Here is a 22,784-nt window from a genome sequence, read left to right as displayed (position 1 = left end):
ATTTATTTATTTATTTACATTTTAAATATATCTGAAATTGTTTATTATGAAACAGGTTGATTTATTGCTTGTGTTCACAAGAAGCCCATGAAAAAATAATCGCATATTAAATCACAATCGCAATATTGAGGAAAAAAAATCGCAATTAGATTATTTTCCAAAATCGTTCAGCCCTAGTATAAATCCAGGTATTTTTCACGTACTCAATCTATCCGTACTATGTAATTGGAACGCACACTCAGTACAATCTAGTAAGAAGGCCTTGAAGCTCGTGTTTATCACAAATGACCCCGTGACCCCTGACGCTACGAGCCCCATTGTGCAATTGCGATAGGATTTCTTAATTTATTTCAGGTTGTTGTTGTTGTTCAGCGGTCTTCATATTCAGCACCACATTCCCAGTAGCTGGCATCAGCTAACCTTTGTGCTAGTTGCATCTTTAATGTCCCAGATCAGGGACGACTCGAGGAGACTCACCTTACGTTTCACTTCACAAACAGCATACAGCAGTTTCCCTCACTCGTCTTCTTGTTAAAGTCATATTTGCACTCACTGTCCATTGCTCTGATTCATTGAAAGGAAAGTCACCAGCATCCTTTGAAAACACTTCACTTTCAATCTTCATTCATTCTCCCCTTGAAGTGGCTCCTTTTTGTTGTTGTTATAGTTGAATTGAGTAAATTGTGATTCAGTTACGTGCATGAAATGTATGAATGCACTTGCGTTTATTTCCAAGTCTTTTTGTTGTCACTTCAAAAAGTGTTTCATAGCTTTTTAGTTTTTTTTTGGTTCTTTTTCCATCCTCCAGACTCGAGAATTGAGCAGTTTGTAGACACTCTAGCTGTTGTATAACACTACACTGAGACTGAAGGTGCAACATTTGGGCTTTTACACATTGTGAGAGAAAAGAGTCACGGTTGTGGTTCTGAAACCTAACAACTAGAGGTGAACTGTCAGTTAAAAACTATAATTATTAATATTTTTGACACATTGAGCTTTTTGTTTTTATTTCATATATATACATATCTCAAGCTATATACCACGTTTTGCCACAATCAATTAATCGCGACCCACTTTTTTTTTTTTAGAATTCAACCAACCAAAGGAAGTTTTTCAAAAATAGCTGTTTAAAATAAGTAACCTTTTTTTACTTATTTTTTTGACCAGCTGTCCACGACCCACTTTTCGGTCCCGACCCCCCAGTTGAGAATCGCTGTTATAGACAATTTACCATCCATAAACCACGAGTGGTAGCTCAGTGAGGTTAAAATAAATAAATAAATAAATACAGATTTATTTATTTTTAAATTAAATTAAATTACATTTTTACATTTTCTTTGATAATTGATAAAAACAGTGTATTTAGTTGAGCTCAAACAAATGCAGTCCTAAAATGTGGGCTTTTTATGATGATATTTGCACATTAACATTTCAGCAGCGTACAGAATCACCACCTTTCTCTAGTTAGTTTAAATCCAGCTCATGTTCCATATTAGTGGACCAACATTCAGTCTGACGGAAAGAGAGCGAAGTCACTAGAGCTCCTGGTTTCCACAAGCCAGGTATCACAACCTTTCTGCCACTTCCTGCTTTTAACCCAAAAACATCAGACGGATCGTAAGGCCCCACTGAAAATCCAGATCAAGCCCGTTTTTGCCCTCCTGCTCCACGGGAGGTTTCTCTCCTCTCTGAGCTCGCTTGAAAGTTGTACCGCCCACGCCTAACTCCCAGCCTGTCTCTGTTTTACCAACAATGCTCTTTTTTTTATTATTTTCATATCCTCGACTTCTCCTCTAACACTCAAAATCATTACATAACAGCTCCAAGATATGTTTTCTCACTTGTTTACACGTTCACACATTTGCGGAGCAGATCTTTTCTACCAAAAAAAGGGCACTTGGGGCCAACTTGTGTTTAAAATGTGGCTTTATTATACATTGCGTTCACCTCACCTTGTTAGTTCCATGACCTTTGGCATTTATGTGGCTCACAGCCTGCCTCTGCTTTCAGTTTCTCAGTCTGGAGGCAGCAGTGTTTAGTGTGGAAGCTTTTTGTGGTCAGTATAAAAAAATGCACATTTGAATAATAATTTGTGAATCAGCCATATTTATCTAATCATAATACATGGAAGTGATTAATCATTTAATACAGCCTATTGATACATGGAGGCATATGTGGCTGATAATGAGAAAAGAGAGTCATCAAATAAGGATTTATTAGTGTTTAACAGGGTTTGGGTCAATTACATTTTTAAATTACAATTACATCTTAATGTCCAATTACAACTCAATTATGATTGAGGTGACCAGCATTTGTAATTACAATTAAAATTGCAATTATTATTTTTTCTCTGAAAGTCAAATATAGTGAATCACAATTAATTCAATTCAATTCAACTTTATTTATATAGCGCAAAATACAACAAAGTCATTTCAAAGCGCTGAACACAATATAAAGTCCATAGTAAAAAAGAAAGAACCCAACAAGATCCACATGAACAATTACTGAGCCTTTAATAAATAATCCCATAAATCTTAATTATCCTTTTGTGTTTGCAGGGGTCGGTTTGACCCATATCTAAATTCAGCCTTATTAGGCTTCCTAATCAATTAAAATATTGGTATTAATATTTTTGTTGTGGGCGTCTGAGCCTTTTTTCTGTCAGTCTCAATATCATTTTTTTTTATTTTTTAAATGGTAAAATGATCCTCAAGAGAACTGACAGGTAACCTTGATATGAAACATATTTTAATATTTGTTAACTACATTTGTGTAAGCCATTAAAACTGTAACATGATTCCTCAATTGTGCATTTAATTACATTGTCATTAACAGGTTTTAGCGCATTTTCATACCAATTACTATTACAAAATTAGTTATTAGTTAACATATTTCTTCAATTACGATTACAATTCTAATTATGTCATAATTGTAATTTATTGCCGATTACGCAATTGCAATTATAATTGACCCCAACCCTGGTGTTTAATATTCATCACGGGAAACTGTCTAATTTTGTGCGGCCCTCCAAGTATAAACACTAAAAGATGACTCCAAAGACACAACGATGGCACAAAAATACACAAAAGGACAACAAAAATACACAACACAATTGTTTGTTACTGGATTAAAGCTCAAATTGGTCATTTTTATAAAAGCTGATATAAAAGTAGACCAAACAATCATGTTTGTGGCCCCTACTGTGATAAAAGTGGCCCATTTTTGTAATCAATCAGAGATGTAGAGAACTAGACAATTCGGCTTTGAGTCCCAAAAAAGCACTATATAAAATCGTTGCATTATTATTATTATTATTATTATTATTATTTTTATTATTATTATTATATTTTTTTTTTTTTATTTTTTATTATTTTTATATTGGCTTCTTTACAAAAAGCTTCCTCAATATTGTTTTGTTTTTGTTTGTTTTAGTTGATTTTTTTTTCGTTTGCTTGATCCACCCCCTCCCTTCGTGTGGTTTTTGCCTCCCTCCCTTCCCTTACAGCCCCATCCGCCCCCCCTCAGGAGGTCCACCTGGTCAGCCTGACCTCCACCAGCCTCAAGGTGAGTTGGGTGGCGCCGCCTGCCGCGAGCCGCCACGGCGCCATTGTGCGCTACACAGTCAGCTACCAGGCCTCGGCCGGAGAGGACACGGAGCGCCACGAAGTGAAGGACATCGGCGCAGACGCCACCAGCTACGTGCTGGAGGGCCTGGAGAAGTGGACTGAGTATCAGGTGTGGGTGAGGGCGCACACTGATGTGGGCCCCGGCCCCGAGAGTGCCCCAGAGAGGATGAGAACCAAAGAGGATGGTAGGTTGATAACCTCCCGCCAAAGCACGGTGCTCTGAAAAACTCCTCCAATCGACTGTTTTTTCATCACCTTCTTCAACTTTTTACTGCACAATTTCCTCTTCGCATCGCCTTGATCACTTATCAGGTAATGAGGTGGCGTTGGAAGCAGTGATGGAGTCACTTTTTTTTCTTTTTCTCTTCCCTACAGACCCCTTCTCTCTGGCTTTAAAACTTTACATCTCTCCAGGTTCAGCCTCATTGCTCCTGTGCCACTTTCTCCTGTTTCACTGTTAATCGCCTACTGGTTTTCTTGTTTTCTTCTCCTGTTCTGAGACACAGAAGTAGAACACATATCTCGCTCTTCATTTTATCGCTGTTACCTTTTTTTTCTTTTTTTTTTAATCTTCTCGCATTCCGTGTTTTTCTGTTTTAAGTGTTGATAAAGGGTGGCTTTCCCTAAGAGAGACGCCAGTATAATGGATGTGTTTGAAGTGTGCTGCAACACAGCTACCTAATGGTAAAATTAAGGGTGTTCTACACATTGCTAGACCACATGCTGTCACGCATAGGGTGGTGTTGCAACAGAGTAATGTTGGTGTCTGATGGGAGAGAAGATCATTAGGTTCATGGCAAGACCTTGCCTTTTTTTTTTTTTTTTTTCAAACAACATCCAACTACATAAAAAAAGTCAGCAGTCATTATTTTGATAGCTTTTGGCTCCTCATCACAAAACACAGTGAAGTGTGAAAAATGACCGGCTCAGCATATTTTGCTCTCTCTCTCCTCCCTCTCTCCCCTGCTCACCCCTTCACAGTGCCAGGTGCACCCCCGAGGAAACTGGAGGTGGAGGCCATAAATTCCACGGCCATCCGAGTCACCTGGAAGCCGCCCCTGCAGGGAAAGCAGCACGGACAGATCCGAGGGTACCAGGTCATCTACTCGCGACTTGAAAACGGCGAGCCACGGGGCCAGCCCAACATCCTGGATGTTGCCTTGCCAGAGGCCCAGGTACTGATCTGACTCTGGTCCAGTTGTCTCTGCCTGTCACTGGCTGTTCTATGTTCCCTGTCTTTTATTCCCATTCCCCTCCATTCTCACCATTCTCGTGTTTTTAAACCTTCAGTAATTGCAGCTTTGGATCACCTGTGACAAGATCTACTTTATTTCCACGATAAAACATCGTTATACAATATAATTTACATAAAGATGGGAGTCTTTAGGGACATTTGCACTGCCTTGTTACTTTTTTGTGTCTTTCTGAGATTGCCCTTTGCATGTTTAGGCTCCACTTTGCCCCAAAGCTTTGTGACACCATGAGATGGAGAAAAGTTTGAAAATAGAGTATTTATGAATACCTTAAAGCAGACATGGGTAACTACAACAAGGGCCACACAAATCTCATTGTCTGATCTGAGGGCCACTTTATTATCAACATTCATGTTTTTTTGTTGTTGTTTTGTATGTTTTCAGAGTCACTGTGTATATTTCTATTTCATTTTGTGTGTTTTCCAGTGTTACGAGTCATTTTGTGTATTTATGATCTCAGTTTTAGGAGTCAGTGTCTTTGTGTCCCTTTAATTTTGTGTATCTGGTTTGTGTTTTTATAGTCATTTATTGTATTTTTGTGTTTTTGGAGTATGTTTGTGTATATTTGTTGTCTTCTTGTGTAGTTTTGTTTTTTCGAGTAAGTTTTGTCTATTTTTCTTGTCGTTTTGTATGTATTCGGAGTCATTTGTGTTTTCCTTTTGTGTATTTTTGTTTGTAGTTTTTATTTCTGTTATTTTTGTGTTTATTTGTAGTTGTCTTGTGTGTTTTTGGAGCAATTCCATATTCTATGTATTTTTAAAGTCCTTTTGTGTATTTTTCTGTGATTTTGTATGTTTTTTGTGCGTTCACTTTGCCCATGTCTGCTTTAAAGCAACTAAAGCTGCTGTTTTAAACATTTGAGTGTTGCATTCGAGTCACCTAGACATAGATGAATCCTAGGTCCGAGTAATGATGAGCATTGGATTCTACTTGTGTAACTGGAAAGTCTGTGATAAATACATAATGAAAAACTTTAATGTGGCTGTCAAGCTACCAAAGTGGCTCATCTCACATGAGACTCCAAAGCAAATTGTGCACATAAATTTAACATTAAGTTAAATTACACAGTGAGAGCTCCTAAATGTACCGCGAAAGGGAGGATTCGTGCGATACAATGCAAGGCTTTATGTGTGTCCACACCTGGACCAAGAATGTACCTTCAGCTACCAAACACTAGCCAAACTTTTCTGCTCCACAGCTGCCGCCACTGCCACGCTGTCGTTATCTGACTGTGTGCCAGTGTGCATGACAGCCAGGACAGCCTGGCCAGGGCAGAAACAAAACATGGTGGCGGCTTGTCTTCCTGGGAGCGCTCTCTCTTCGTGTCCACATGCTCGCTGTAATTTAGTTTTGCATGTTGAAATTGAACCGAACATGACCCTACTTGTTCCTCAGACAATGCTCCTCGACGTGTCTCATTTGTACCACGTTCGCACAATAAACACAAAGAAGGTGCTGTAATCGTGCACTCTGGATAGCTCTCATGTTCCAGTTCAGTGTGCAGGACACCTCTTGAATGCTTCACCCCCCACCATTGAAGACGGTTTCTTCTCACACCTCTGTTTTCCCTCCTCTCTCACACAAACCTTTGCTCCCCTCTGTGCCGTGGCCTCTTTTGGGACTTTTTTCTGCTTGAAAAGCCGGTTAGGTAATTAACAGAGGCTTGCGTGCAGGTCGGTTCCCCTCGATTGAGTCATTGCATCGGATCGTTTTTCCTGTGCAACGGTACTCAGTGGCCAACGTGCAGGAACCTGCCCAGACGCCAAGGACCACACAGTCAGCCAAAGGTCTATATTTGCCTAACTGGTTTCAGAACAATTCTCCCCTTATTTTTCTCACACATCTTTCCATCCACAAACCCCAGCAAGTGGTAAAAAAAAACAAGATAACAAGTGCCAACACGCTCCTCGGATGCTTGTAGGTGTTCCAGTTGGCCAAGAGGAGTTCATGACTCATTCCAGAGTCATGTAAATCCCCTAAATGCACACCTGTAATTGATGACGAGTAAAAAGCAAAAAAACTATTTTCTTCAAGGTTGGCACACCACGTCATTTGTTTCTGAAGAATTTCCATAATGTGTCATGAAATCTGTTCCACATCCACCTTTTCAACTGAATTTGATGCACAGTAAGCCTGGAGGTTAAGCAATATTCAACGTTCCCAGTGCTCTCTACAGCACAACAAAGCGTCACCTTCAGACTTCAATCATCATTCTGAACGCGCTGATTGAATTGCAGATCCTTTCAAAAAAAAACGGCTCTTACCTCTGCCCTCCTTTTTGTCTCCCTGTTTGTTGCTTCTTCTTCCTCTTTCATGGTAATGTGAAAGGCAGGGAAAAGATACAGGAGAGCTCGCTGGAGTGTGGGCGACATAAGCACCTCTTTTCCTTTCAACCAGCAGCCCACCAGCAGCCCACACTGCTAAATTTAAACCAGAGGCCATGGCTCACCGTGCATGTGCTGTGTCCTCATATTTTCAACCAGGGGTGGACTGGCCATCTGGCATACTGGGCATCGTCCCGGGGGGCCGTTGACCCAAAGTGGGACCGCTACTTTATTTTATTTTTTTGACGAGCGAATGGAGATAGACAGAAAAACAGGTGGCCAAAATTGGCAAAAAAAGACAAGAAAAGAGTGAAAAGTGACTAAAATGGGCCAAAAGCAGTTAAGAGTGGCCAAAAAATGGGCAAATTAAGAGGAACCAGGTGGTATGTAATGACAAAGTGTAGCTTAAATGGGAAAAATGTGACAAACGATAGTGAAAAAAGGCAAAAATGTGGAACAAAAAGAAGCAACATGTAGGGAAAAAGGAAAGGAGTGGTAGTTATTGGGTGAAAGTTAGCTTATTTGGATGAAAAGTGGTCAAACAAAATTTAAGAAAGTACAAAAATTTAATGTGTCAAAAAAAACAAATAAATAGATTAAAAAGAAGAATATTTTTTGGCAAAAGGTAGCTAAAGTCTGGAAAAAAGTGTCAAAAGGGGTAAAAAATGGGACAAAGGAAGTTGCAAAATGGCCAAAGGAAATAGGTAAAAAGGGCTTAAAAAGTGTCCTCCTTTTAAGGTTTTCTCGAGCATGACTGACTTAATAACAGCTTTTACATCGTGTCGCTGATAATATAGTGGGCTAGGCTGGTCTGGACAGATAATGCCAAGGAATGGGAATTTTGTCCCAGTTCATACTTTTTGTCCCACGCCATAATTTAGCCTGAGTTAGCAGCTTTATGCCACACTGCTCCATCCCTAATCCCCCACAGCAAGCATTAGCTGCATAATTCCAATACACTTGTTGATAAAAGTTGATAAAAAAAAAATAGTACAATTGAGTTGAAGGCTGTTGACCTCCCCCTGCACAAGTTGGCCTTTATTCAACACTCCTTTCCAGGTCCATTTTGTTTGGCCACTCATGCGTTTTTTGTAGTTTGTGTGAGTGAGGTGATGCTTCACTGCCTCTGTGGCCTTGGCCACCTAAGATTGGACTCAAATGGTAATCAGGGGAGGCAAAAAAGACATAGGGAGAGAGAGAAACAGAGAGAGTGAGTGAAAACAAGAACCTCAGCGTGTTTCCCCTCTATCAGTCATGACAGCTCCTTCTCTTCCACATCACTCCTTTTCCTTTCCCCGTCTGCATAGCCACACATCTCATCCCGTGTCATCTTATTTGCATTCCCCCGCCTCCAAATTACACCATTTCGTCTTCACAAATGGCACTTATGATTTGTTTTCAGCTTGCGTTGGCATTTAAAACATAAATGGAGCTTTAAAGTTCTCCCGCTGATTCATACAGAAACCACAAAACAAAACCAAACAGTGATGATAAAAAAGAGGGAAAAGCCTAAGATCTGTTTGAAAATCTTGTGAAACCTCAATATGTTCACTTCTTCATTGACGTACTGAGAGGAGTTGACAGTAAACAAATTCAGCAATTAGCAACATCACAAACCGTTATTCATGAAGTTAAGTAGCAGCTGTTCTTAAATGCTACTCTTTAGTGCCCCGCTGCATCAAGGGAGCATGAGGCAGCAGTTTTTAATGTGCCATGTGTCCCTGGCGTTCACCACAGGGACCTCAAAGATGTGACGCACTAAAGAACCTCTAAAGGTAGTAGTGTGGTCGTACAATCAAAGGAAAAAGTAAAGCACAATTTAAAGTCATGCAAATAACAAAGCACATATCATACTTTCCGTTTATGGTCGTACAAAGTGTTCAAATAAGGATTTATTGTTTATAGTTATACAAAAATAAATACACTGTACCACAATGAATAATTCTGAGTATTCTTCAGCATACTTCCAGCATAGATAATGTCTTTATACATTCTTTTAAAGTGTCCCAGTTTTTGGCTTCTTTTAGTCTCTTTATCCAACTCATTCCACAGAGTTATTCCTACTTGGGAAATACACATACTTTTAAGGGTGGGTTTCTCATCACAAATTATCCTCTTAAATTTTAATTTCCTTCTCTACTTTTACACATTTTTTGAATGTTTACAGGGAGAAGATTAGAACTTGCTTTATACATCACAACATACCCAGTTGTTTTGCGTTTTTTGGGGGGTTTTAAAGACTTTAAATCACTGGAAAGAAGAAGTTTCTGGGTACATACAGACACCATTATCAGCTGAAATGCAAAAGTAAGCTTTAGCAAATGTAGAACTTAGAATGGCCAAGACATGAGAAGTGGAGGACCACTGTGGCAGAACTCTTCCATTTATCATATGAAAGCATTGCATTGGGGAGACTTTAATAACTACTTCTTTAAAGTTAGAAATCATCCCATTTATTGGTTTTTGAAAAATCATTAGATACGCTCTTCAAAATTTGAAGGTGCTTATCCGCCTCAGGTTTAAAAGTTTGCAAAAGATATTGGCCAATGAATTTGCTGATAGTGATAACCCTTTTGCTCTGAAAGCGTCACTTTTGGAGATAATCAATTAATAGAAAAGTCCAACATTAAAGGCAGTCAGTGTATTTTGGTATAGGAGGGAAATGCAAAGTTGGGTCCAACCAAACTGACCTTGTCTCTTGTTGTGTGACAAAAAGCCTTGACTTGCTCAACATCAGTGTTCATTGTTTGGACAAAAAAAATGTTTGTCATGGTTTTTGTTAGATAGTAAAGATTGAGTAAGCAAGAAATACCCAGATGTATACTATATCAGGACATTTCCTATGTATGCACGGTGGGCACACTACTCATAGTAAACCGCCCCGTGATGCATTGAGAGCAGAATGTAAAATCGTCTTGGGACTAGCTTCAAGCTAAAAATCAATCATCCCCCTTTCAAAACAAAAGCATCTTTTTTTGTCTTCGATTAGTTTATTTTTTTTAACCCTTTTGTACATCGGGCTCTTGTTTTGAAGTTAACCAAAAGTTTAGTCCGGAGCACAATGGCGGATCTCTGAAAATCTCTGAAATGTCGCAATGAAATGTGTTTTCTACGAGTTTTATGGATCAAATGACCACGTGTTGGTCAATTTCTCTCTTAAAATGCTTTCAGATCTTTCAAAGGTGGCGAATCAACGGAGATATTTAGCTTCAGTGTGTTTCTGGTTTTTGGTTCAAAATGCATCTTGGGAAGTATACTTCAGTAGGAATGGTCATCATCCTTAAAGTATATACAATAAATACTCATTGAGTGTGTAGTGTATAGTATGTTAGTATGCGATTTCTAACACAGCCTCTGACTATTTTTTCAAAATACATACAAACAAACTATATCAGAATATTTATCTTTTCATTAATTAATTGAAATATTTTAAGTCACATGGGACGTAATCCAATCAGAACTCATGTGATCATGTGATCTTACGCATTGATCACATCAAATCTATCTGTGTTCATTCCATATCACATTGATAAATGGTAATAAACTTTATTTTAGTTAAAACTAGACTATATTTGAAGTAACCCTGATGACTAAAGTTGCATTTTATTCAAAGAACTACAACTAAAACTGAATGAAAATGTGCTTGCTTTGTCAAAATTAACACTGCTTGACATAAAAAAAAAAAAGAAGCGACTGTAAAATCTGTCTTTTTAATGTTTCAGGCTTGGTTTATCCTGTGGTTATGTTTTATTCTCGCCCTCCTCCTCGTCATAATCCCTTCGTTTGCAGCGTCTCTCCTCACATCCTCCCTCTCTCCCCTGCAGTACAGTTTACAGTCTTCTGTCGCACACACTAATGATCAAATAGTTTGCTGACACCATCTCCGCCCGTGCTTCCTTCGCAGACTTTGCCCTACCTTGGCATTTTTTCTGCTCTCGCGTTTTATTCGCTCCAATCATCGGTGTCACCAGTGTCATCTCTCTTCCCCTGTCAATCAAGCCACCCACCAGAAAGCTCCTCGGCTGCGGAGCGTGGTGCTGGCGTTTGTGTTCTGCATGGTCGGGGCTCCATGTCACAAGGCCTAGCACAGTGGCACTAGTAATAGGATTTCATGCTCAGGACTGACGGAGCCCTGCGGCACAAAATGGGCTTTCACATCCCTCAGGAATCAGTCGGGCAAGGCCCGGCGAGCCAGGGGGAAACGTTTGGAAAACATATTGAAACGTAATGAATAAAAGACCTTCCCTCCATATCTGTGAGGATGGAGGAAAGGCTTCAGTGACTCGGCATGGTTTATGCTCTCAGTGAGATGGATGTCACTCTGTGGAGAGGTAGCTCTGATTAAATGAGGAGGGCTTTTCACTGGATTCCACAGGCAAATGAGAAACAAGGCAGTGCATCATAAACAATAATACACTTTGCAATTTACTTGCAGTTTTTCTTTTGTATTATCCTTCCCGACTTGTCCTTATATTCTTCTGTCCTCCATCACTCTACTCGTTTTTTTTTTTTCCCCTCTCCCCGTTACCCTTTTGTTTTACCGCACGACTCAGACGACGCTCCATTCATCTGTCTGTGAAAAAAAGACAAGTGCTTTTTTTCCTCTGCCTGTTGTCTTGTTTCTGACTCATCTCTCCCACCTCCCCCCCCGCCCTGTTCCATGTCTTCTCTCCCATCAGTGGAATATTGAGGAATCCACCGAGCATGTGAGTAACCCTCATGTGTGCTGCTGGGTCGTCTTGCAGGGCAAGCTCTAATTTACGAGTGCTGTGTGTGTGTTGGGTTGTTATACCATGTGTGTTTATTTTGGGTGGTTCACAAAATACATTTTCTCCAAATTGTGCCACATTGCTTTTTGGCTTGTTGCAGTTGGTTGTAAGCATCATATGTACCAAAAATGGAGTAATTTGCTGCACATGTAAAGAGTAACTAAACCCCTGCTTTTCCTGACCTGCCACAAAGTGGGAAATTAAAAAAAAAATGCCTTGATTATGGGCGGGGCTCCTGGAGCAGTTAAGACACGCCCAGTCTATACTATTAAATCTCTAAAGAACAATCTATGCTATGCTAACTAGCTAGTCATTACTCCATATACCTCTCTATTCACTCTTTTCTCAATCCAACCTACTTACCAAAGATTGTAGAGCCCACAGGTGCTAGTTTATATAAAAGGGGCGGGGCTAACAGTGCTTTTTTGTGACACAAGATGTCCCCAAAATGTCACATGATCTAATTCTCAGCCAATAGCAAAAATCAATTGTAATAGCCGGGTTTCAACCCATAGAGGGCAGTCACTCTGACATTTTACAACAAAATAAGCCAAATTGAAATACTTTGACTAAAATGTGGAGAGTTGGACCAGGATCAATCAACAGCACTACTTCATAGCCAAATATATATGTATTCAGCAGGTTTTGGGAGGCACACTTTTTCACAATGTTGATGTTTTTTTCTATTTTCAGGAAGTGTTTGAACCGTTCTAATCTTCTTTCTCATGTAGCATAAGTACAGGAAGAGACTATTAATGACCATACTTGCCTTTATATCGTTCACATTTCTCATGTCTGTGAAAGTCGTGCATTCTTGGGTTGAGCAATAAAATGAGTGTAAAAGTGTGCTACCCTTTACTGACTTATATTGGCACAATTTTTTGGTACAGATGTTCAAAAGGAAAAATGTGATCTGGCAAAAATTTTGAAAACTTTTTACTTATATCATCATATTGTGAACCACCCTAGTGTTTATGTATGTACTGTATACGTTTGAGCCATCCACTGGATGTGAACCCTAATGAAAGATCATAACCACAGCAAGAAACCATGGGTAGATGTGTGTGTGTGTGTGCATGCAGTGCGTTGCATGTGTGCAATTTTCACAGACGACTGCGCACAGGTTTAATGTGTCGACATCTAGAACCACATGGAAAAAACGTCAATTTAACCACCGCGTGCATGGAGTGTGTAACTGTAGTGAAGTGTGTGTGTGTGTGTGTGTGTGTGTGCGGTGCGGTGCAGCCACAGGCTTTGTGTCACTGTCCCCCGTGTGATGCAGACATTAATCAGGCTTGCCCAACCCGCAGTCCCCCCCGCTGTTCCAGATGACACGTCTATTGGACAGGAGGAGGGTTTTATCAGCTCCACACATCTCCCAGATTGCCACCAGCCTTTCATGTTCCTTTCATTTGCTTGGATGGCAGCTCGCTGCTCCATGCCTGTCGTGCAGCCCTTTTGTTATGGCTTATTACCTTCTAGACGTCATATCGCACTATCATAAATGCAAAGCCACTTACCGTTACCCATGAGAAATGGAACAGAAAGCTTGCCTGACTAACAAAGGCGTCTTTTTTTTTTTAGCATTTTGATAAGGATGAGGAATTATTTTCGAGAGGAGGACGTTTCTGGAAAAATCTGGAAAAGGAAAACGTTTTTCTTAATCTAACTTAGGAAGATTTTCATCAAAATGCGTCCCATTAGTTTTTGAGTCGAGACTGTTCACAGACAAAGATATGAATAAAATAATGCCGACAAAAACATTACCTCCTTTGGCGGAGGTGAATATACAGACATATGCAAACTTACAATGAATTAAGTGAGTCAGTTCTCACCAGGGTTGGGGTCAATAATTGTAATTGATAATTAGTCACAATTATGACATAATTGTAATTGTACATATTTTTGTATTTATTTTTTTCTACTGTAATGTGTGTGCTTATATTTAATCATTATTTAACAACTTAATTATGTAAGTCTTTCTTTTATCTTATCTTTCTTTTTTTGTAATTTCACCCTGAGATAAATTAAGCATGTATGATTCTGATTGTAATTGTATTTGAAAAAATATATATTCCTGTTGTAACCATAATTGAATTTTGTAATTGTAATTGGCATGGAAATGATATAAAAATTACATAGTTAACAATTATTAAAATATGTTTAATATCAATTTGAACTGTCAGTGAATCTTTAGGATCATTTTACCATTCAAAAAATATATAAATATTGGGTTATACTGACAGAAAAAAGGCTCAGACGCCCACAGCAAAAATATTAATATCAATAATTTCATGGATAAAAATAATTTCATGGATAAAAAAGCCAAACAAGGTAACCAAGAGATGAGACCAATTAGATGATAGATAATATTTAATTTTATAGGGTTTTTATTTCAGGATCAGTAACTGTGATTAATTGTAATTGAGAACGTAATTGTAATTTACCTTCAGGGGAAAAATAATAATTGTTATTTTAGTTGTTTTTTGGAGAAAATGTTTGTCACCATAATCGTAATTGAGTTGTAGCTATACATGTATAATTGAAGACGTAATTGTAATTGAAAAATGTAATTGACACCAACCCTGGTTCTCACGCTGCTGTTCTTTAGTAGATCTGGAGCGTGGCGCACAGCTTTTTGTCCTGGGCTTCCCACGCAGATTCAGGCTTGGCCGTCTTTGCCATATTTTGATGAACAGCTGACAGACATATTGCTGGATGATGATGATGATGATGATGATGATATCAGAGTCAGACTAAGTTCCGTTCACGTGTTCCTATATTTACTACGTGTTGGAGCTCTCTGGGATCCATCTCTCCAACGTTCCTTGGCAACAGGGAGAAGACGAATATATCACGCTGACTGACCACTGATACAGAGTTTTACATGTTTGTCATGAAAAAACAACAAAGCATAAATGTGTGTCAGTGAGAAGTTATATCTAAAGAGATGATATTTGTTTTAACACCCGTGCCCATTTCGTTCCCTGACATTTACACTTTGTAGAAAGGAATCTGTTTCTATATAACTAGCCGACGCAATAATCTCTGTAATGCCCTTTGGTGCTGCTCTAAGCGTTTGCACTAAAGGAAGCTTTGAAGCTTTGCCTCTTTCTTTAATGTTTTGCTGAGTTTTAAAAGTTCTCCTAGACCTGAATTGACCGTGCCAGGCTAAATGCGGGAGCGATCTTTGCCGCCTTCATGGTGAGATTGTTCAAACCATTTTGTATAATTAAAGTAATGATACCTTTTTCATAAAGCTAAAAAGGTTTTACGCTGCAATAATTCCCCCCCACTCGTCTCGCTTAAAGATAGCGTAAAAGTGCCTAATGTTCAACGTGGTGAAACAGAGGTCTTTTCTTTTTTTTAAAAACATCTTCATAGAAATAGCAGCGGGGCAAAGTCGAATTATACACCAAGACTGTGAGAAAGTCTCAGAGGAGGTCCAGCTGGAGGTCTCACACAGGCATCAGTGTGTGTGTGTGTGTGTGTGTGCGTGTGTGTGTGTGTGTGTGTGTGTGCGTGTGTGTGTGTGTGTGTGTGTGTGTGTGTGTGTGTGTGTGTGTGTGTGTGTGTGTGTGTGTGTGTGTGTGTGTGTGTGTGTGTGTGTGTGTGTGTGTGTGTGTGTGTGTGTGTGTGTGTGTGTGTGTGTGTGCCCTCTTAGAGATCCCAGTGAGAAAACACACAACTATAGTGTGTGTTTGTGCTTAAGCCACAGGCGCAAATGTCTACTCACATCCTACTGGATATTACACACCTGTGTCAGTACAAGCATGCATACTTTGTTATGCAGCGTTGGGGTCAATTATAATTGTTATTGCATAATTTGGTAATAAATTACAATTATGATGTAATTATAATTGAAGAATCGTAATTGAAGAAATATGTTGCCGTTGTAATCGTAATTGAATTGTGACTGAGTTCAGATAATTGACTTTGTAATAGTAAATGCTATAAGAACAGGAAATTACAATGTAATTAAAGGCAAAACTGGGGAACCATGTTACAGTTCTATGGTTTACACATGCTGTATGTAGTCAATAATTATTATAATATCTTTCATATCAAGTTTACCTGTCAGTTCTCTTGAGGATCATTTTACCATTTATTTTTATTTTTTTTAATTGAGGGATATACTGACAGAAAAAAGGCCCAGATATCCTCAACAAAAATATGAATACCAATATTTAATTGATTAGGAAGCCTAACAAGGAAACCAAGAGATGAAAAACAAATCGGATGCTGTATTTTACAGCTGATTTAAGACATGGGTCAAACGGACAGCTTATCATAAGCTAACACAAGAGGAAGGTTAAGTTTTATGGGCTTATTTATTAAATAAAGGCTCACTAATTGCAATGAATTGTAATTCAGTGGAAAAATAATAATTTTAATTTGATAATTGTAAATTTCAAAATGTAATTTACCCCAACCCTGGTATATGTAGACAGTGTTCAAACACAGGTGAGTATGTTGCATTTGTGTGTGTGCGTGTGTGATTTTTAAAGTTCAGAGTGTGTTATTTCCAGCGTGTTTGGATTCAGACTATGGCAGTCTGGTTAAGTAAGTGCCAGCACTGCAGCAGGTTACCAGTTGTAATGTTGGTATCTGGTTCTGATTTATTTAAACCACACCACGTGTGTCGGTTTTCATGAACTTGCTGTTTGGAAAAGAAAAAGAAAAAATAAAGGCAAATCAAAACCTTCCAATTCAGTCCCAATCAGTTGATGCATGATTTAATTATTGATTCATTTATCTGATTAGATGAAATTGTTAGATTAGGCTTTATTTTATCCAACAGTGGGGAAATGCACACGTTACAGCAGCCAACGACACAAAGAGCACGCAAACAAGAAAGCTAAATACAAATAAATATGGGGGAAAAAACAAAAATAATAGATAATGGTCAAGATAGCATTATTATTATTATTATTATTTTTATTTTTATTTTTATTATTATCCAAGCAGTCCACATGAACACTGACACACTTTGGTTTAATGTGTTTGGTTTGTTGTTGGTTAATGGGTTCAGAGTGCCTTACCAATGGGTGAAGAAGCTTTTCTTAACCAAGAAAACATCCTATTCTTCTGTATGTTTATGTTTTTACCCCAATGTATCAAAAGTCTACAGTTGGTGGACGGCGAAGTGGTTTTAATCTCCTCATGGTGCGTTTTTGCTGTTGTGTGGTTGGTTTGTCGGGGGAACAGGAGCTTGTGTGAAGTGTTTGTGTTGGTTTCCTCGGTGATGAAAAGGTTTCACTCACAGATAAATAATAGTTTGACTTTGACTTTATGTTTTTTTCTCCCCCACCTGTCTTGCAGGAGGCCATCATTGGTGGACTGCAGTCTGAAACCACCTACTCCGTCACAGTGGCAGCGTACACCACTAAAGGAGACGGAGCTCGGAGCAAAGCTAAAGTCATCACCACAACTGGAGCAGGTGAGAGTCAGTTTGATGAAAACACAAGAAAAAACGGTTAAAATATTGCAGTTGTTCTGTATTTCAGTACTGTATATCGATCAATTATAATTGTAATCATGAAATTGAGAATTAGTTACAATTATGGCGTGAAATTTTAAATTTAGAAATATGTCGCGGCTGTAATCAGAATTTAAATGTAATTGAGTTTAGATAACTGACTTTGTAATTGTAATTGGCATGAAAATTCTCTAAAATCTGTCAAATATAATTTCATTTAATGCAAAACTTGGGATGAAAAACAAATTATATGATCGATAATATATTTTTGTGTATTTTTTATTTTGATCATCATAAGTGATAACACAAGGTTACGTTTATGGGGTCATTTATTTCAGACTCAGTAATTGTGATTAATTGTAATTGAACGTTAGTAATTGAGAACGTAATTGTAATTGACTTTCAGGGGATTAAAAAATAAAAAGAATTTAATTGAAAATGGGAAAAATGCCAGTCACTGTAATTATAACTGAATTGTAATTGAACATCGATAATTGAATTATTAATTTATTTATTTTTGCCATATACAACACAAAGACAGACAATTACAGAAAAAATGCTGACAGGTTACCATAGACAGTATTTACAAATATTATACATTACAATACAGTAAGTGTGTGTGTGCGTGTGTGATATTATAATAATTATAGTAATGGTATTGTACTATTTGGGGGTGAGGGGAGGAGACAATAACAAGTTAATAATGGACAAATATGTGGGGAAAAGGAACGATATATATTGTGTATATATATATATGTATGGTTGTGTGTGTGTGTTTATGTGTACATACAAAATAGATATAATAAAATTGAGATAAGAGTGGGGAAAAAAAGAGAGAAAATTGAAATTAAAAAAAATAAATAAATAAAAACCTCTAAGAAGGGAGAATAAATGATAGTTTCAACCTGGAGCCCGGCACCCAGGCGAACTGAGGGGGCCAGGCTTGAACCCGGCGGACATTGATATTACATAGAAATACTTTTATTATTGGGTTTATTGGTAAATAAGTCATATAAATGAGTGCTAAACTACTGTTAACTCAAACTATTTTCCTGTCAAAGGGAATTCTGAAAGATGCAGGCAAAACACAGGATGTTTTAATGCATTAAGTGAAAGAAAAGTCCAAAGACAAAACAACAATCATCACGTATAGAAAGGGTTGAAGACAAGTCTCGAGGGTTAAGGATTTAGTTATTGCTTTTATTTTGGCACCTTTTGTTCTATAGCCCAATCACAATAAAAGGCTAAGTTCCCTGAGAAAAGAAAAACATAAATTTGGGTTCAAGTGTTTGTAGGGGTACCCTGGTGGCTTTCACTGGTGCATGGCTGCACTCAGTCATCTGTAGAACCAAAGCGCAGCATGTTGGTTGGTGGTTTCAGCAGCACTCAGGCAAAACGCTTTCTCGGCCTCAGAAGGAGATGTGGGTACATTTTTATTTTTTATTTTTTTTTTTTACGAGTCACACAGGCAAATCAAAGCAACTTTATATTGCTCATTTAAACACAAGGCAATTCAAAGTAGTTGCGTTAAAATGTTTAAAAAAAGAATAACAAAAATTAACCCTAAAGGCTGTATATGAGAGTTGAGGGGATTTTTTTAAAGCTAAAATGCAATAACAGTGGAATAAGAATAAAAGCCTTTGTGTTGCTCAAACACTGAGTCACGTTGCAGTGTGGCTTGTCTGCAGGAGACAGTATATACAGTAAATATCATTGCCCTGCAGGTGTTAATCTGTCCTATGTAGGGTTGCAAAGAGGTGGAACATTTTCAGGGGAACTTAAACTTGGGTAATTTTGTGAATATTCAAAAATGTAAACTTCATGGGAATTACTGTATTTATTGGAATAAACCCAAAATTAGGAGTAATTTTAACTATCATTTGTATCAAATCCAAACATAAAGATTAGTATCCATTCAAAATAATCATTACAATTATGGTTGCAAAGTGGAAACTTTTCATTGGAATTAACTCAAAATGTTCTAAATTGAAGGTTGGCCCTTAGGGATATAAAATATGGATCACAAAATATATTTTAGCATTATCTAAAATATCAACATCAGTTATTTGAAAGTCACTCCCAATTTCCCAAAGTCACTTTCCGAGCAGTTCTAAAAACAGGCTGTTTGGGGCCTACTTATGCATATTCATGAGTTGGCGTGTCTATAAACTCAGATTTCATGCTTCGCTCTTGCTAGGGAGATCAGTGTCTAACCACTACGTCGCATTGGGTCACAAACACATCAGATTCAAAGGCAAAACGAGGCAGTATAACGGATACTAAAAATTAAACTGCTCCGGGTGCGACTGTTGTGGCCCACTGCTCCTCAGGGAGGGGTTAAATGCAGAGGACACATTTTCTGTATCTAGCTTTTCATATATGACAAAGTATAATATATAAACAGCAGTGTTTGTTTTAGCTGTGAGGTAGTTTGAGAGGGAGGAGCTCACATTCTTATAGGGTAGGAGGAGATAGGGTTGTCAGGAGGAGGAGTTTCCGCTAGGTGACATCAGGTACCGGGGAAAATCTAACTCGTCCGTTTGGAGCTGATTTTTTTTTACAAAATGTGGAATAACAAGGGAGGGAGGCAACAGAACTTTTTTTTTCAAGTTTGGTCCTCTGAATGAGGCTAAAGGGATGTATACCACTGTTCCAAACCATTATAAAGTGATTTTTCCATAATACTGCCCCTTTAAGTTTCCATAGAAATTTACAGCTATTTTTCTGACTCATTGCTACGACCTTGTGAGTGCCACATTAAAATAAAAAGAAATCTGAGCACTACGAGATTAAAGTCGTAATATTTTGAGAATAAAGTCATAATTTTATAAGAATAAAGTTGTATCTTAAAATTTGTCATGGTACAGTGCTCAGAATTCCCTGTTGAAGTGAACACAACTAACACCGATGGCCCTGAAGTCGACCACTTCCAGCCAGTTCCTCCTCCACTAGAGAGGCTATTTGCTCCTAATCAGTCTTTATTTCACCATGTGTGAAAGTTAACGAGAAGTATAATGTCATTAAATGCTCCATATTCTCCATAATGCACTTGTCGCCACAACTCACACAAGATCCTGTTTGTATTTTAATTTTATTCTCATAAAATTACATTATTCTCGAAATATTAGGACTTTAATCTCAAAATGTTACGACTATCGTATAAAATTATGATTTTAATAAGATACGACTTTATTCTCATAAAATTACAACTTTATTCTCATAAAATTACAACTTTATTCTCGAAATATTACGATTTTAATCTCGTAGTGTCCAGATTTCTTTTAATTGTAATGTGGCCCTAATATGCCACCCTAGTCCTATGTAGTGCATTTTAAGATCCAAGTGTGAGCTTTTATTTCTATCCTTAATTGAATATTTTTTAGTACCTGGAAAGCCAACCATGATGATCAGCACCACCATGGGAAACACGGCCCTGATCCAGTGGCAGCCGCCAAAGGAAATGGTTGGGGAGCTGATGGGCTACCTGCTGCAGTACAAACGCACCGATGAAGAAAACTACTCCTCCAGAGAGCTCAGAAAGCTCGACGACCACTACACTGTCACCGGTCTGCACAAAGGCGCCACCTACGTCTTCCGCCTCAGCGCCCGTAACCGTGCCGGCGCAGGCGAGGCGTACGTGAAGGAAATCAGTACCACTGAGGACGTGCCGTCGGGATTCCCCTTCAACCTCCAAGTCACTGGGCTGACTCAGTCCAGCACACAGCTGACCTGGGACCCCCCTTTACTGGCAGAAAGAAATGGGAAAATCGTGTACTATGTGGTGGTGTACAGGGACATCAACAGCCAGCAGAACAGCACCAACCGCACCGCCGCCAACCACATGACTATTCAGGGCCTCAATCCAGACACCACCTATGACATTCGGGTGCAGGCCTTTACCAGCAAGGGCGGTGGACCACTCAGCCCCAGCATCCAGAGCAGGACTATGTCAAACGGTGAGATGTGCAAAGAGGCCAAGATTTAACACTGCAGTGAAATCCTATTAGCATGGATTTATACCAACAAACCCACAGAAAAGAGAATTATTAGCATATTTTTATATCTGGCTCCTTTTTTTTTTATCAGTGCCATGTTTTTCCCCATCTACCTCTTCCTATAGTACATGACTGTGTTTATTGATTTATGGGCTACTAATCTGATTACACGCTGCAGTCACGTTAGCATGCCTTCTTATCCTCCCTCTTATTCCACTGAAATCTGACGCGCATGCAGCGTGTACCTTCTCATGCATTTTATAATCATATAAATGTAAGATTTAATACTTATAACAGCACGATGCCTATTTAAGGACACATGTTGCCACGCCCACTACCATGCACTCGGAAATCACTGATCTTATTACATATATTGTGATCTAAGAAAATGGAAAAAGGGGATGAAGGATAATTTCATGTAATCTCTAATCAAGCGTATATACGATCATTGGTATGGTTAGAATTCCCCCCAGGCTTCATCAGGTTTAATCATTAGATGCATTCACGTAACATAAGGAGGGCGGGCCACTTGTTTTAAAGCAGTGTGAAATAGAATTACACACAGTGATTGTACTTTGTACAGTAGAAGATGAGGCACTTGATGTGTTAATCAATGGAATTTTCTTTTTTTTTCCCCTAGATTTTCCAACACTCAACTTTGGAGTTAAGGCTGTCATGAAAACATCCGTGTTGCTCACCTGGGATTTGCCACCGAACTACAAATCCCAAGCACCTTTCAAGGTGAGGGTTTGAGCAGGTAAACTACTGCTATAGTAGGAAAAGGAGTTCACAATGTAGATCCGCTCCTTTTCAAGTGTTTTTGTGCATGTGGGGGTAGGATTATTGATTTGTTTGAACAATGTTTATTGTCTTTTTTTTTTTTTAATGGATCAGACTTGTATTTTACATTTATGTGGGCTGCACCAACAGCTTTTTTTCCCTCAATGCTTTCAATATTGGGTTTATTTGTCCCCATTAGCTCCCACTATGGTGGTTGCTAATCTTTCTGAGGTCCATTAAAAATAAAAAAATCAAGATTCTAGTACATTATGTTAAAAATATACTGAAACATTACATAAAAAGGTACATCAAGACACAACAAATACATTAAAAAATATATGATAAATACATTAGGATTGGTAGAACTATGATTTTAAAGGTCCCTAGGCAATTTATTCCATAAGTAAAAAGCTCTTAAAAAAAAAAAAAAAAAAAAAAAAAAAAAAAAAAGACATTTGTAAATAGTTTGTATTAAGAATATTAGTGACTAAGTTGGAGTTTGAAGCAGGTCGAGTATTGTACAAGTTGATATGATGGGAGTATTTAATATTTTCTTGA

The 22,784-nt window shown here is 38.4% G+C and overlaps 1 protein-coding gene across 12 annotated transcripts in view; it reads left to right on the top strand.

Annotated features, from left to right (window-relative positions):
• LOC114479097 (receptor-type tyrosine-protein phosphatase F) overlaps positions 1-22,784 on the top strand; it is a 255,606-nt gene that overhangs the window by 162,494 nt on the left and 70,328 nt on the right. For 5 of the 12 annotated variants that reach the window (XM_028472564.1, XM_028472562.1, XM_028472567.1 and 2 more), the window contains exons 11-16: positions 3,506-3,811; positions 4,608-4,801; positions 11,883-11,909; positions 17,295-17,412; positions 20,835-21,407; positions 22,087-22,187. In XM_028472564.1, the coding sequence (XP_028328365.1) occupies positions 3,506-3,811; positions 4,608-4,801; positions 11,883-11,909; positions 17,295-17,412; positions 20,835-21,407; positions 22,087-22,187 (1,319 nt within the window). The remainder of the gene's footprint in view (positions 1-3,505; positions 3,812-4,607; positions 4,802-11,882; positions 11,910-17,294; positions 17,413-20,834; positions 21,408-22,086; positions 22,188-22,784) is intronic. The other 7 variants (XM_028472571.1, XM_028472570.1, XM_028472572.1 and 4 more) reach the window with 3 other exon arrangements.

The sequence above is a fragment of the Gouania willdenowi genome, chromosome 17 (genome assembly GCF_900634775.1).
Source record: "Gouania willdenowi chromosome 17, fGouWil2.1, whole genome shotgun sequence".
NCBI classification, from domain to species: Eukaryota; Metazoa; Chordata; class Actinopteri; order Blenniiformes; family Gobiesocidae; genus Gouania; species Gouania willdenowi.
Note: the sequence above shows the minus strand (reverse complement) of the source record. Positions and strands in the feature narration are given on the sequence as shown.